The 12,707-nt window shown below is 45.1% G+C and overlaps 1 protein-coding gene across 4 annotated transcripts in view; it reads right to left on the bottom strand.

Moving 5' to 3' along the window:
- Positions 1-12,707, bottom strand: part of C5H7orf25 (chromosome 5 C7orf25 homolog) — a 27,099-nt gene extending 14,392 nt beyond the window's left edge. Inside the window, exons 1-2 of one of the 4 annotated variants that reach the window (XM_084857799.1) lie at positions 4,919-4,982; positions 485-672 (exon numbers count right to left, since the gene is read on the bottom strand). In XM_084857799.1, the coding sequence (XP_084713925.1) occupies positions 485-564 (80 nt within the window). In that variant the 5' untranslated portion in view covers positions 565-672; positions 4,919-4,982. Of the gene's footprint in view, positions 1-484; positions 673-4,881; positions 4,983-7,049 lie in introns of those variants that run through there. The other 3 variants (XM_084857800.1, XM_084857802.1, XM_084857801.1) reach the window with 3 other exon arrangements.

Below are 12,707 nucleotides of genomic sequence, written 5' to 3'. Positions count from 1 at the left end.
TTTAGAAACAAATGGTCATTATTAAAATTTAAAAAAAAAAATTCTTGCATTTACTGAATTAATCTGTCATTTGTGAGCATCACATATATGAGTTGGATTCAAATTTACGCTGGATCAACTGTGCTGATGGAAGTGGACTTCCTGTCCCACCCCTTTACATGGCAGCCCCTCCAGCCCCCTGAAAACGCTACACAGAGAGCCAGGAGACCCTGCTGAATGGGCTCAGTTGTGGTGTGGGGGGGACCCCAAAATTGGGTGGAGGGATCTTCTACGAGTGGAGCCCTTACTCTCATGGAAAGCAAGGTCCTGTCTCCAACCACATATCCATATATATGGACATAGCTGGGTTGACATTTAAAAAAAAAAAACCCACCTCAATATAATTAAATAATTCATATACTATGTAATATTCATTATTCCTCTAATAAGATCTTCAGTAATGCAGCTAGTTATGCAGCTGTTCCTGTCATTCTGTCTTCAGTACCTTGTGCTGTGCAATTTCTTCAGAACAAAAGGATCAAGATTCTTGCCCTTAAGCCCATTCTTGAGGATGGTCCCCAACATGGTGCCCGTGGTACATGCATATCCCCAACACAGCGCCCGTGGGCACCTATGGATGGGTACCCAGCATGGTGACCATTGGCACCCATGAAAGAGTCCCTAACATGGCACCTGCGAAAGATACACACATGGATTTGTATGAAACGTATGCCATTTTCTAGCAATTATACACAGGTTTCAACAAAAGTAGACCAAATATCCAATTAAGTATTCATTTGAAGGGGGCAACTAGATACCAGTCTTTTAGCTGTCAAAAGGGCGTGGAGAATCCATTTACGCTGATAATTTGTTAATTTCCATGAAGCAGGTAAATAATTTTCAAGAGCATGTACATCAGTGAATATTAAAGACTGGTCCAGTACAACATTTATCTGTGTAACTACCACCGCCCCAAAAGAAGCAACTACCGGACATGGCCAAAACATATGTGTCAAAGAAGCATTAGTTGTACTGCGCTGCAACAGACACGAAGCAAAAGGTTTTGCTGACTAAGACGCAGCCTAAGATCCATAGACGCGACAAGTCGAAGCCAAAGCAGCAGTCCACTGATGAGGCATTTTGTGGCGGTGCCCACAGCATGGCCACAAATCCCCAAATGTGCCCACAGGTCCAAAAAGGTTGAGGACACCTGAGCTAATGCGTCTTCATTGCCCATGCAAGACAAAGCTGCCACCCCCACCCCCAATATTCTGCATTACAACAGGGATAGCTCACAACAACATATTGTTGCTAGACGAATCCGTCCTGCCCCCCCAGCAAATGTGAGGACCGCAGCAGAACTCAGAGGGAACAGGGGAACCTGAGGGATGGGTGGGGTGGGGGTGCGGGTGGCAGATGATGTCAAAGTCCCTGCTAACAAACAAGTCTGGGTGCTCTGACCCTGCAAGCCATGGCTCCACTCACACTTCTATTCATTCAACTAATCATCGGAACATTCCAACTAATCACGCAGTCATTTAAATGATTAGTTGAAGAGAGTATGGAATATGTTAGATATCAGCCTTCTTCCAACCTGGTGTCTTCCAGATGTTTTGAACTACAACTCCCAGCATTCCTGACCATTGGCCATGCTGGCTAGAGCTGATGGGAGCTGACGTTCAAATCATCTGGACCCACCAGAATGGGGAAGGCTGCAATATTGCAAGAGTGCCAGCGCACGTAATGTGGTTTAGAGAAGGGAGGGAAAGGGTCACTAATGTAAGGGATTTTATCGGGGAAGAGAGCTTCGGCTATTGGGCCGTACAGAAAAGTAATCAATCAATACATTTTAGATTGATTGAACTGAAGTCATCTTATGCTGCTCCTCAGATAAACAAGCTCCCAGAGTAGCTTAGCCAGAAATATCCCATGTGATCTGAAACACAGAGGGGTCTACAGGGCACCTGTACTATGCCACAGAAGAAGTCTAATATATGGTTGTGTTGTGACGAAAGGCGCTGGGAGTGGCAGCATTCGATGAACTTCTAAATGCAAGAGATCTGTATAAATTCAAGGACAGAGCTAGAAACCCTACAACATAAGAAGAGCCCTGCTGGATCAGACCAAGGGTCCATCTGGTCCAGCATTCAGGTCACACAGCGGCCAACCAGCTGTTGACCAGGAACCCACAAGCAGGGTATGAGTGCAACAGCACCCTCCCACCCATGTTCCCCAGCAACTGGTGTACATAGGCTCACTGCCTCTGGTACTGGAGGTAGGATATAACCATCAGGACTAGTAGCTATTGATAGACTTCTCCTCCAGGAATTATGCAAGATCTGGGCATACAGCAGGGATGGGGAACCGGAAGCTATCCAAATGTTGTTGGAATACAACTCTCATCATCTTTGGCCATTGACCATGCAGGCTGGGGCAGACAGGCACTGGTGTCTAAAACATCTGGAGGGCACCAGCTTGGGGAAAGTTGGCATAGAGCCCTGGTAGGAAAGAAGCTGTAGGCAAGCAACGAGGAGATGCAGCACTAGACACTCTTAAGGGTCTCCGAGGCTGCATGAAAGCAGCTCTTGCTGCACACCGTTAGGCTGCTTAAACGGCACCCATGAAATAAGACAGGATTTACAGTCCTCTCCTACACATGTCTACTCAGAAGTAAGTCTCACTGTTTTCAATGGAGCCTACTCCTGGGTAAGTGTGTACAAGGATTCCAGTGTTAGCATCTTAACTGTATGCAGGATTACAACCTTCCATTTTTCTCTAGAAAAGAACAACTCGGCCTTCCCCAACCTGGCGCCCTCCCGATGTGTTGGACTACAATTCCCAGCAACCCCCCCAGGGGATGTACAGGTGGTGTACATAATCCTCCTCCTCTCCTCACAGCCACACTGTGAGGTAGGTTGGGCTGAGAGTCAGTGACAGGCCAGAAGTCACCCAGTGAGCTTCATGGCCCAGTGGGGACTTCAATCCAGATCTCCCCTGTCCGAGTCCAAGACTTTAACCACTACATCACACTACACCCCTGGGGGATGCTGGGAGTTGTAGTCCAACACATCTGGAGGTTGAGGGAGCCTGGAGGTTGAGGGAGCCTGAAGCAGATGAGATGAAGTGAAGGTTGGGAAAGTGAGGCGAAGTGGAGCTACGCATACAGGAATGCAAAGGGGCATTTTCATCTGGCCTTTTGGCAAATGAAGTACCCCGAAAGCAGAACTTTCCCAACAGTGTCCTTAACTCCAGTTCTGAGAGAGGCAGGATGTGGCTTCTATGCACCCAAGAGGCATCACAGGAGCAAAGTCTACTCCACCATGTTAACCGATGGCAGCAATAACCTGGAATAGCCTTTTGCCCCAGCTAAGGCCTCCATCACACGGGCGGAGAATTCCACATCAGTGCCGGTTCTTTCCCCATCCGGTATCATTGCAGGACTGGGTCGTTCTCTTTAGATGGCTGTCTCCAGCCGCATTATTTTTCGTTTCTTTCCTTCTCGGGGGGGCAGGGGGGGTGATGCTGCTTAGGATGTAGTGATAATTCCTCCCTGGTTCCTGCCCCTTTCCCTTCCCTCGCAAGTTACCGGTGGATGGAGATTGACACGCTGTAAGTCTGCAACCCTCAGCACACTTACTAGGGAATAAGCCCCATTGAACTTAATGGGGTGCTCTGAATCAACAGAGGACATTGCTTCTGAGCTTGGTGGGGTGGGGGATCAGATCTGTCTCCCTTCATTGCAGGGAGGCATTTTACCTGCTTCTCCCTCCAATCAAGAAATGTGCTCAAGCATTTACTTGGCAGACATGTGGTTTGAGAGCAATGCACTTCTTTGGCGCCAGTCTGGTGCTGGTGTTGCTGAGCGGGCGCTGCGTTGCACTGCAGCCAGGATTTGGGCAGTTTGGCAGGGGGGCCGCCTTGAAGCGAAGGCAGAGGGTTGGGCGCAGATCTTTCCTTCCTCAGCAAGACTTGAGTGGAGGCAGGAGTCGCCCTCAAACCATGCGCCCTCCTTGCAAGGAAGGGAGAGAGCACAAGCCCTTGCGCCTGTCAAATCTGCCCGCAGCCCATTCTTAATGCCTTCGTCATCCTGACTGCGCCCCCAACAACTGAAAACAAATGCCCACAGCCGGTTTCTTCTGCTTTTGGAGAATTTCACGGGGAGGTCATGGCACTCCTGTTCCGTGGGCTGGAAAAAATACCACATTTTTTGCGTTTGGGGAAAACACCGGATAGGCCAGCGGAAATGGAGGGAGACATCCTGGAGGGTAACAGCTTCATCTAAAGAGCCTGTAAACTTCTGTAACAGAGCTATCTCAATAGTGGGATAAAAGCTCCATGTGAGGAAGCCTTAAGGTTGCGATGGATTTTAAATAGCCCTTTGGGTTATATTTTAAGAATTTCAGGGAGAGGAGGAAAAAACCCCAAGCCCAAACTCTTCCACAATCATTGGTTAACTCACGGCGTAAACAAACCACGGCACGTGAATGCAGACGTGTGGGAGAGCTAACAAAAGCTTATTCCATTGCTTCATCTGATGCAATTGCAAGCGCAAGGACTGCTGGTCCGGCAAACACCACAATCTCTACATCAGAGCATGCACTCTGCATTTTGCTGGGCTTACGTTTCTCATCTAAGAGCAAAACAAAACCCGGACTTGCCCCGGCGCCTTGAATTAAAATCACTGGGCAACTGACACGTTTCCTGGAGGATGCTTAGATCTTGGGGTCTTTCTCCTCTTTTCATACCATGTTTTAACGAAAAAGCAGCCTGGTTTTCTCACAGCTGCTGAACCAGACGCACTACTTACACATTTTTATGCAAGAAATGTTCGGTCCTGTCTCTCCCCCACCCCCAGCACAAAGCAATAGCTCCCATAACTTGGAGTTTTAAGCGCGCACTCACACATATTCTTCTGCTTGCAAGACCGACCAATACTTACAACGAAGCCGAGCGCTTCTACATCACGCTACCGCCCGATGGCAATTTCAGCTACTTCCCCCTTTATACCATAGAGAGAAAGACATGACAGGCTCATTCTGGCAAGGAGCAAACTGACAAGATTTCCGGTTCCGATGAGACTCCTCCATCTGCGGGGCAGGAGCAGTGGAAAGGGAACAGAGGGAGAATCTTTGTTTCGTTGCAGTGCTTCGAAACAATCAAGTCCTCGACGCAGAGCGCAATCCTATCCATGTTGAGACGGAAAAAAACAGTCCTACAAATGGCTGGCTGGGGAATGCTTGGAATTGTAGAACTTTTTCTGTCTAAACATGCATGGGATTGCACTTTTCAAAATGTTATTTTGTTCACTGTTGAATAAAACTCGGGGTTAAAAAGAAATAAATGGAATTTGGGAGCTTGGCGAGAGAGAGAAGGGAGAAGACAAGGCACTGAAGCCGTTAAAAGCTGCCTTTCATTGTATAAGATTTGATTTGCTTATTTAAAAATTTGGAAATTCAGTGTCTATCTGGGAACTGTCTCCAGCAAAGGAGATCGTTACCTTGTCGTGGTGCTGGAGCTTGAGCACCTCAGTGACGTCATGAGCTAAACCGTGAAGGGACACCCGAGACTGAAAGGTCATGGCAGAGAGGTCAGACTAAATATGATCCTTGGGGAAGGAAACGGCAGCCCACCCCAGTATTCTTGCCATGAAAACTAAATGGATCAGTACAAAAGGCAAAACTGAAGTACTTTGGCCACATCATGAGAAGACAGGATACCCTGGAGAAGATGCTGCTAGGGAAAGTGGAAGGCAAAAGGAAGAGGGGCCGACCAAGGGCAAGATGGATGGATGGATGATATTCTGGAGGTGACGGACTCGACCTTGGGGGAGCTGGGGGTGGCGACGGCCAACAGGAAGCTCTGGCGTGGGCTGGTCCATGAAGTCACGAAGAGTCGGAAGCAACTGACCGAATAAACAACTGGGAACTGTAGGCCAAAATATATGGAGGGCCACAAGTTGCTCACTGCTGCTGTAGGGAAACCTCCTGTGCCTCCAGAAGGCTGCCTAGCAGACAGAAATTCAACCGATGCAACCTCCTTCACTGATCTATATTCATGGTAAGGAGGAAGAACGTAATTAGCAGTTTTCTTCCTGTCACACAGGGCTTTGGAAGGTGCAGAAGCCCTCGTCCCCATTTTTAAACTCTCGAGTATCTTGTTTTCTGTTTCTGGATAGAGGACATGATGCTTTGAGAATCCTGTGCCTAAGTTATGCCCTTGTGCCATTAAAACAGGGCCAGTTCCAGGTTTCAAGAGGCCCTTGACAAAGTCTGTTGGGGCCCCTCCTACATCAGTGGGCCTCCTTCGGGCTGCCCGGTGGCAATACCAGAGAGCTGAGTCCAGACGTTACTATTTAAATTTTCCCCAATGTAAGTATCCTTCCAGGGCATTGTGGGAACTTAAAATAGCACATCCCAGGCCCACAGGCCAGGTGTCTGCACTGGCTACTACGCAGGGATGCTGTGTGCTGATAGCGGCCTTGCATTCAAATTTAGATAGCAGAGAGAAATTAAGACAGCAAGGCCCCTCTCATCACTGCATCTATGCATGCTGAGTTTCTGCTTGTCACAAAGCATTTTCAAAGCACAACAGCCCTGTGGGGTGGTTGGAGACATCTTTGTGTAGCTTCTATTGTACATTATTAGGCAGAAGCCATAGCACTTCCACAGCATCACAAAAAGAGGGCTTAAAACAACACCACCACCATTCTACTGCTTTACTTGAGTTCATTCTTATAGAATTCCAATGCTCTTGGCAGTGATTGCTACAGACTGCAATCAGGATCCAGAGTTGTTACTAAAAATCATTATGACTGCAGCCCTGTGCACTCTAAATCCATCCCAATTGGCCAGACAAGTCTGCACTTCCTCACCTTCCTGCAGCTGAATTTTCTCTTATCTCCAACCGACAGCGCCACTATGTGGGCAAGGTTTCCAAGGTAAGGAAAAGATACCGCTCTTTTCCTTTCCCATCAAATGTGTTTTTTTGCAGCAGCCACACATACGATCAGCCGAAGGGCCGGTTCATACACACATGTGCACTGCTTGTTTTCCCAACACTTGATGACTCACCTAAATTCATAAACTAGACCCATACTGCACATGGCAATCAAATTTTATCACAGCAATCTTGAAAGGTAGGTTAGGGTAGAGCAGTGGTCTCCAAACCTTTTTGATCATGCACCCCTATCAATACAAAAAAAAAAAAAAATGAGCATGCACCCTCAGTAGATGTATATTTATTTATAAATGATATACATGTACTACTGTACTAATATATTTGGTACATTATAAAATATATTCAAAAATAGAAATTAAAAAAGGATGAGATAAAGATAAAATAAACAATACTTGTAAAATAATCTATTTTATTTATTAACAATATAAAAACCCTTTTTGCTCTCACTAAAGAAAATTCACTAAAAATATTTTAATTTTTTTTTAGTGAGAGCAAAAAGGTTGCGTCTACATGGCACTGATTTCATTGTTCGCTCCATCATATCTGCACAGTATTAGCCCTGCCAATTAACCACTGGCACGGTACACGGCAGTTAATGCGGACTTCCCAAGCTGGCAACTCCGATGTGCGACAAGCCCCTCTGCTCTCCCTCCACCCCACGCTACTTTCCCTTCCACCAATCAGCACCATTTCTACCGGCCCGCTTCTTCATGCCTCTGTAACTGTGCAGCTGTGAAGGAGGAACAGGGAGGGGCGACACATAGTGATGCCATCACTAACAACACTGCATTGTCAATCCGAGGAAGGGACAGATAGCTCAACCCCCATGGTGAACCCTCAGCAAGTGAAGAATCCACAGCAAATGAGGAAATCCAGATTTTCTCTGTGGAAACCATGATGTGGCTTTGAAGAGGTGACTGTGTTATATGTCCAGAAGAACTTCCCTTCAAAGTGGCACCGGAGCAAATGGCTCATGTAGATGGGACCTGGGGTAGAGGATGGCAACTAGCCCAAAATCACCCAGTGATTTTCATGATGGAGTGTGAACTCAAAACTCAAGGTATGTTGGTCCAGGTACAGCAGTCTACTTACTATTACAACACAAACATATATCACTTTAACAATGGATGGTGCACAGCTTAATGTGTGGAGGGTTTTGAAGGAGATATTAAAGTTCTGTACTTGAGCAGAAGAAGTCACACAGACAAGTCACCACTCAAAGCTAGTTATCAGGTGATAAGCACGCACATCTGCACCAGCTTCCAAGCCTGGCTCGCTGTTACCTGTTATATCAATCTGAAATGGTAGTTGGTTTTAAATATGTTAATAATTTTAGTGCCTTATGGGCAAGCACTGCAATCCTGTGGATACTTACCTGGAAGTACATCAAGTTCAAAGCTATGAAATTTACCTCCAAAGAAACATAGATAGGATTAGAGTGCACGCTCTCTCTCTCTCTCTCTATATATATATATATATGGATTTGTACTGTCTTACATTGGACCTGCAAATTTTCTCATCCCCTACCTAAGGAATGGACCTCCAGATGTTGAACACCAGCTTCCATCAGCCTCTGCCAGTGAAGTCAATAGTCAGAGATGATGGGAGTTATAGTGGCCTGGAGGGCTATAGGTTCCTCTACTATCATAACCAAGCCAAAGTATGTGTAAATGAAGAAATACATGTTCTTTCGTTCCTGTCCTCTTCCTCACCTCTGTTGCCCTTCCTTCAGTAGAATTTTAAGATTAGCTCCTTGGGCAGCAAGCTGTTATTTTGTTTCTCTGTAATACACCATTCACATTGATTATGCTATATAAATATGTCCAAATCAATCCAGACCAATAGAGGTACTGTTGGGTGGGGGACTTCTCCACACTGAATGGTATTGTCTGTTCTGGAAGGGGTTACCCCGCCCCCAATGAAAGATCAGGCCCTTTAATATTTTTCTTAGCCACCCAGAGAACATAGGCTATGGGGCATCCCATCTAAATTTAGTTCATAAAATGAACAGAGCAATCCAAGGGTTCAGACTGGGAGAGTCCATAGCAAACTGCCACATCAGAGCCCTGCCAGGCTTGCGCCACCAACACAAGAGATGACAGAGGCCTGTCTCTTACCCTTTTCACTATGCCAGGGCCAGGGCTGGGTTAATTTGTTTCTTGGGAGCATCTTTGAGGAACAAGGGAGCTTTGAATCTTGTAGATCCAAGGCCTCCCTCAATCTGCCCCAGCACATACACTTTTTCTCCCTACTGCCAAAGCATCCATTGTGGAAGTTTTCCCCAGTATCAGACTTAAAGCAGAACACCTCCACTTCCAACTGCAGACATCTCTCTCAACTGATAAGGTCCACACAATCCTATGGTCCCTGGGACAACCTCCCAGGGTCCATATGATTGCACTCTAAATTACTCAACTTTTAGAAAACCATTAAAAGCCTAAAACTCAACAGAGCATGAATAGACACAAGTTTTGTCTTTAGCATGCAGTCCTAAAGATTGTCTACATCCTGCTTGATAAGAGCATCGACCTGCATCCATGGTCCCACAACCGAAATAATGTATCAGACTGTTGTGGGCTTGGTGGGTTTTGGTAGACTTAGAGGGATTCTTCCTTTTCCCCAGAGACCATTTGTTTCTGCAGAGTCCCACTACTTTGGGAACACTAAAGCATACCAAAGAGTTGCTCTTCCCTTTTCCTTGTACATTTATTCATGCATCTCCATCTATGTGGTATGGAGAAATTCCTCTATTTTAACAACAGATACAGATATTTAGCATCCCAGTGTCTTTGTTCACATAACAGCATGATAAATTAATCAACATTATAAATATTGTTGTTTTATACTCTTAAAATGCAATGTCTACATTTTAGCAGCGAGGAAAGGGCTATACCTGCAGGAAGATGGCTGGGGAGGGGTGGGGGGTGTTTCCCTCTATTCAAGACAGAAGTCAGCCACCAAAATTACACATCTAAGACCTTTTCTAGACACTGGAACCAAACACATACAAATTCAACTGTCACATTTCTAGGACCTATAGGATGAGCGTTTCTAATTAGTGTTGAGACAAAAGGGCATTTGTAGTAACATGTACAAAAAAGCAGCTTGTTTATTGAATTATTTAAAATTACTTTTAGGCTGCCATTAAGGGTAAAACCCCTTAAGGCTTTTCCAGATGTCATTATCATCCCATTGATGTGTAACATGCAGTGAAATCTTCTGCTGTTTGGTGTACCTGAAGTAAACGGGCTTTAGGCGCACCTAACTTTGCCTGGCATCAGGCTACAATAATATGTACACATAGGTGAAATCAAGCCTCATTGAACTGAAGTTTATTCCCATGTAAATATGTGTAAGATCAGACAGCACAGTTATGATTGTATGCAGATGTACTTGAAAGCAAGTCCCACTGAATAAAGTACGTCTTACTTCTGAGTAAATAATGTACATGATTGGCTGCACTCATTACTTGGCTAGCAACCACTACAAGCAGTAAAGGAAGGTGACAGAATAATCACACTTGGTAGCAGATCAATATATTCAACTCTGTTATAACACACCATATAAAATGGATTTTAGACAGCTCTACAGCTGCTACAATCCTCATACGTTCTGTGTTCTATTACAGGAAGAGGAACTGTCACCTTGGAGGAGGAGCAGGGCTTTCACTGCAATACTCCTCAGCTCTGGAATAACCCAACTGAGGTCAGAATCTCTCTTTCTGATGGCATTCCAGACAGTGTACAACACTAATCTATTGCACATGAAAGTGATTGATGCCCACAGAAAGTAGCTTTCATTGGTAAGCTGTGGACTTCTTAAAAATAAAGTTTACTGAATCTGGACTATATTGCTTTTAAAATGGCATAAAAAAGTAAATGGTCTTTTATTATGAAAACTACCTTGAGCTTAAGAAAAGCAGCGTAGGTATATAAATGTCAAATAAAATTACTCAGGCCTATATGCTTAACAAAAGCAGCATTTTAGGTCCTGGCCTGAACTTGCCCCTCATTTTTATTATAATTATTTTAGGAATTTAAAGCCTGCCCTTCAGTCTTGAAAAGACACCCAAGGTTGCTATCATCAAAATATGAAAACACTCCAGAATGTTTATTCTTCTTTGCTGCCCAAACCCAACCCACCCTCCTGTTCTGCAGTGTGTGCCTAGATCCTTGCAAGCAACGATTTGCAGGCTCAAGCACTAATCCAAGAGGAATAGGACATCTCCAATCTCCTCTTAAATCAATTCAGAGAAATATTTTAACAGAGGGAGCAATCCTGTCTGGACCGGAATGCCCCATTTTCACTTCTCCACACTGATCTTCTGAGCCCGGAGCGTGGGCCGATCCGCGCTGCCTGAGGCAGTGCAGGAGGGGGAGTCAGTTCTCCAGGAACTGACCTATTCTGTGGCCGTCTAGCCACTGACTAGTGGCCATAGGATTGTGCCCTAAGTAGTATATCTTCCTGGGCTCCCATCTTCCTCAATCAGCTTGGGATAATGGGGCAATAGAGGAGCAGCTTTCCCTCATAAATCCAGTATGAATGAATTGTGGTCCTCTTTCAAAGGACACTGAAGTTCTTGGCTGGTGGAAGGCCAACGAAACCAATCCCTCACACATCCCCCATTCCCTCCGTACTTGTAAGCCACAGTATAAGAATCTAAGATTAAATGTATTAATAAAAGTGCAGACAGTCACTGGAGGGATCCTGGGTAAAGGGGCTGTTATTAGTGCAAGAATGCATGCATTAGGATCAGGGACACGGGCAATACAATCACAAATATATACCTATAGCAGTTTTAATGTGCATTGCTGTGTCTGTTGTGGTAAGTTGTCTGCACTACTGACCACAAATAGTGGGTGCAATTCAACTCCATTAGAAATAACATCTGTTGTACCTTCTCAGTGGGTGCTACGAGCTAATAACCATTTTTTCATTTTCTGCAAAAGACAAACATTTATCACAAGCACCAAAGTGATTTCCCACCCTCACCCCATGTATATAGTTACATCTTGCAGCAAGTGAAAGAAGAGGAACAGCCGCTTTTCCTTGCTGCCCTGTTACTTGAACCCAGTCCATTCCCCACCATCAAAAACGACGAAACAGGCTGCAGATGAGATAGTGAGGCATTGTGATTAAGTCACTGCATTTGAATTGTTGGCACACAACATTGCCATCTAGTTTAGTGCAGAGAACTAGATGCACAGAAAAACTCAGCATTATCCAAAACTTCAGTAGTTTTTTGTCTGCTCATTTAGATTTCCTAGTTTTAATCTAGTTATACAACCATGCCTCTGCAACATATAAATGATTCTATCAGGGCTGTGGTATTGTAATTCAGATGGAGAGCAGAAATCTTGGGAAAACGGAAGGCATTTCCTGGGGTCTAGCAGATTCTCTCATCCAGCCACAATTATAAGGCACTAAACACACACCATAATGAAATTCAAGACTCTCCATATGGTAGTAGGATCACGGTTCTGACTGGTAGCAGCCATCTTAACAAAAGGCCTTCAGTATATATGCAATTTCTGCTCTGAGCTACAGCCCCTCTCCCCAGTATAACTGTTCCCATGCATAACACTGTAAGTTCTCAGTCACGCTTAACTATACATTTAGAAAGCTTCTAAATGCACATTAAGAATGCAATCCCATAAAAGTCTAGATGGAAGTCCTACACCTCCCAGCATCCCTCCAGCCCTGAGAATTGTAGGACTTTTTTTCTGTCTAAATATGCATAGGATTGTGCCCTAAGAGTGTAGGGCCAAAGG

Source organism: Heloderma suspectum, chromosome 5 (assembly GCF_057233095.1).
Source record: "Heloderma suspectum isolate Gila_16-S chromosome 5, 16-S_ref, whole genome shotgun sequence".
Classification (NCBI taxonomy): Eukaryota; Metazoa; Chordata; class Lepidosauria; order Squamata; family Helodermatidae; genus Heloderma; species Heloderma suspectum.
This window is presented reverse-complemented; position numbering and strand designations above follow the sequence as displayed.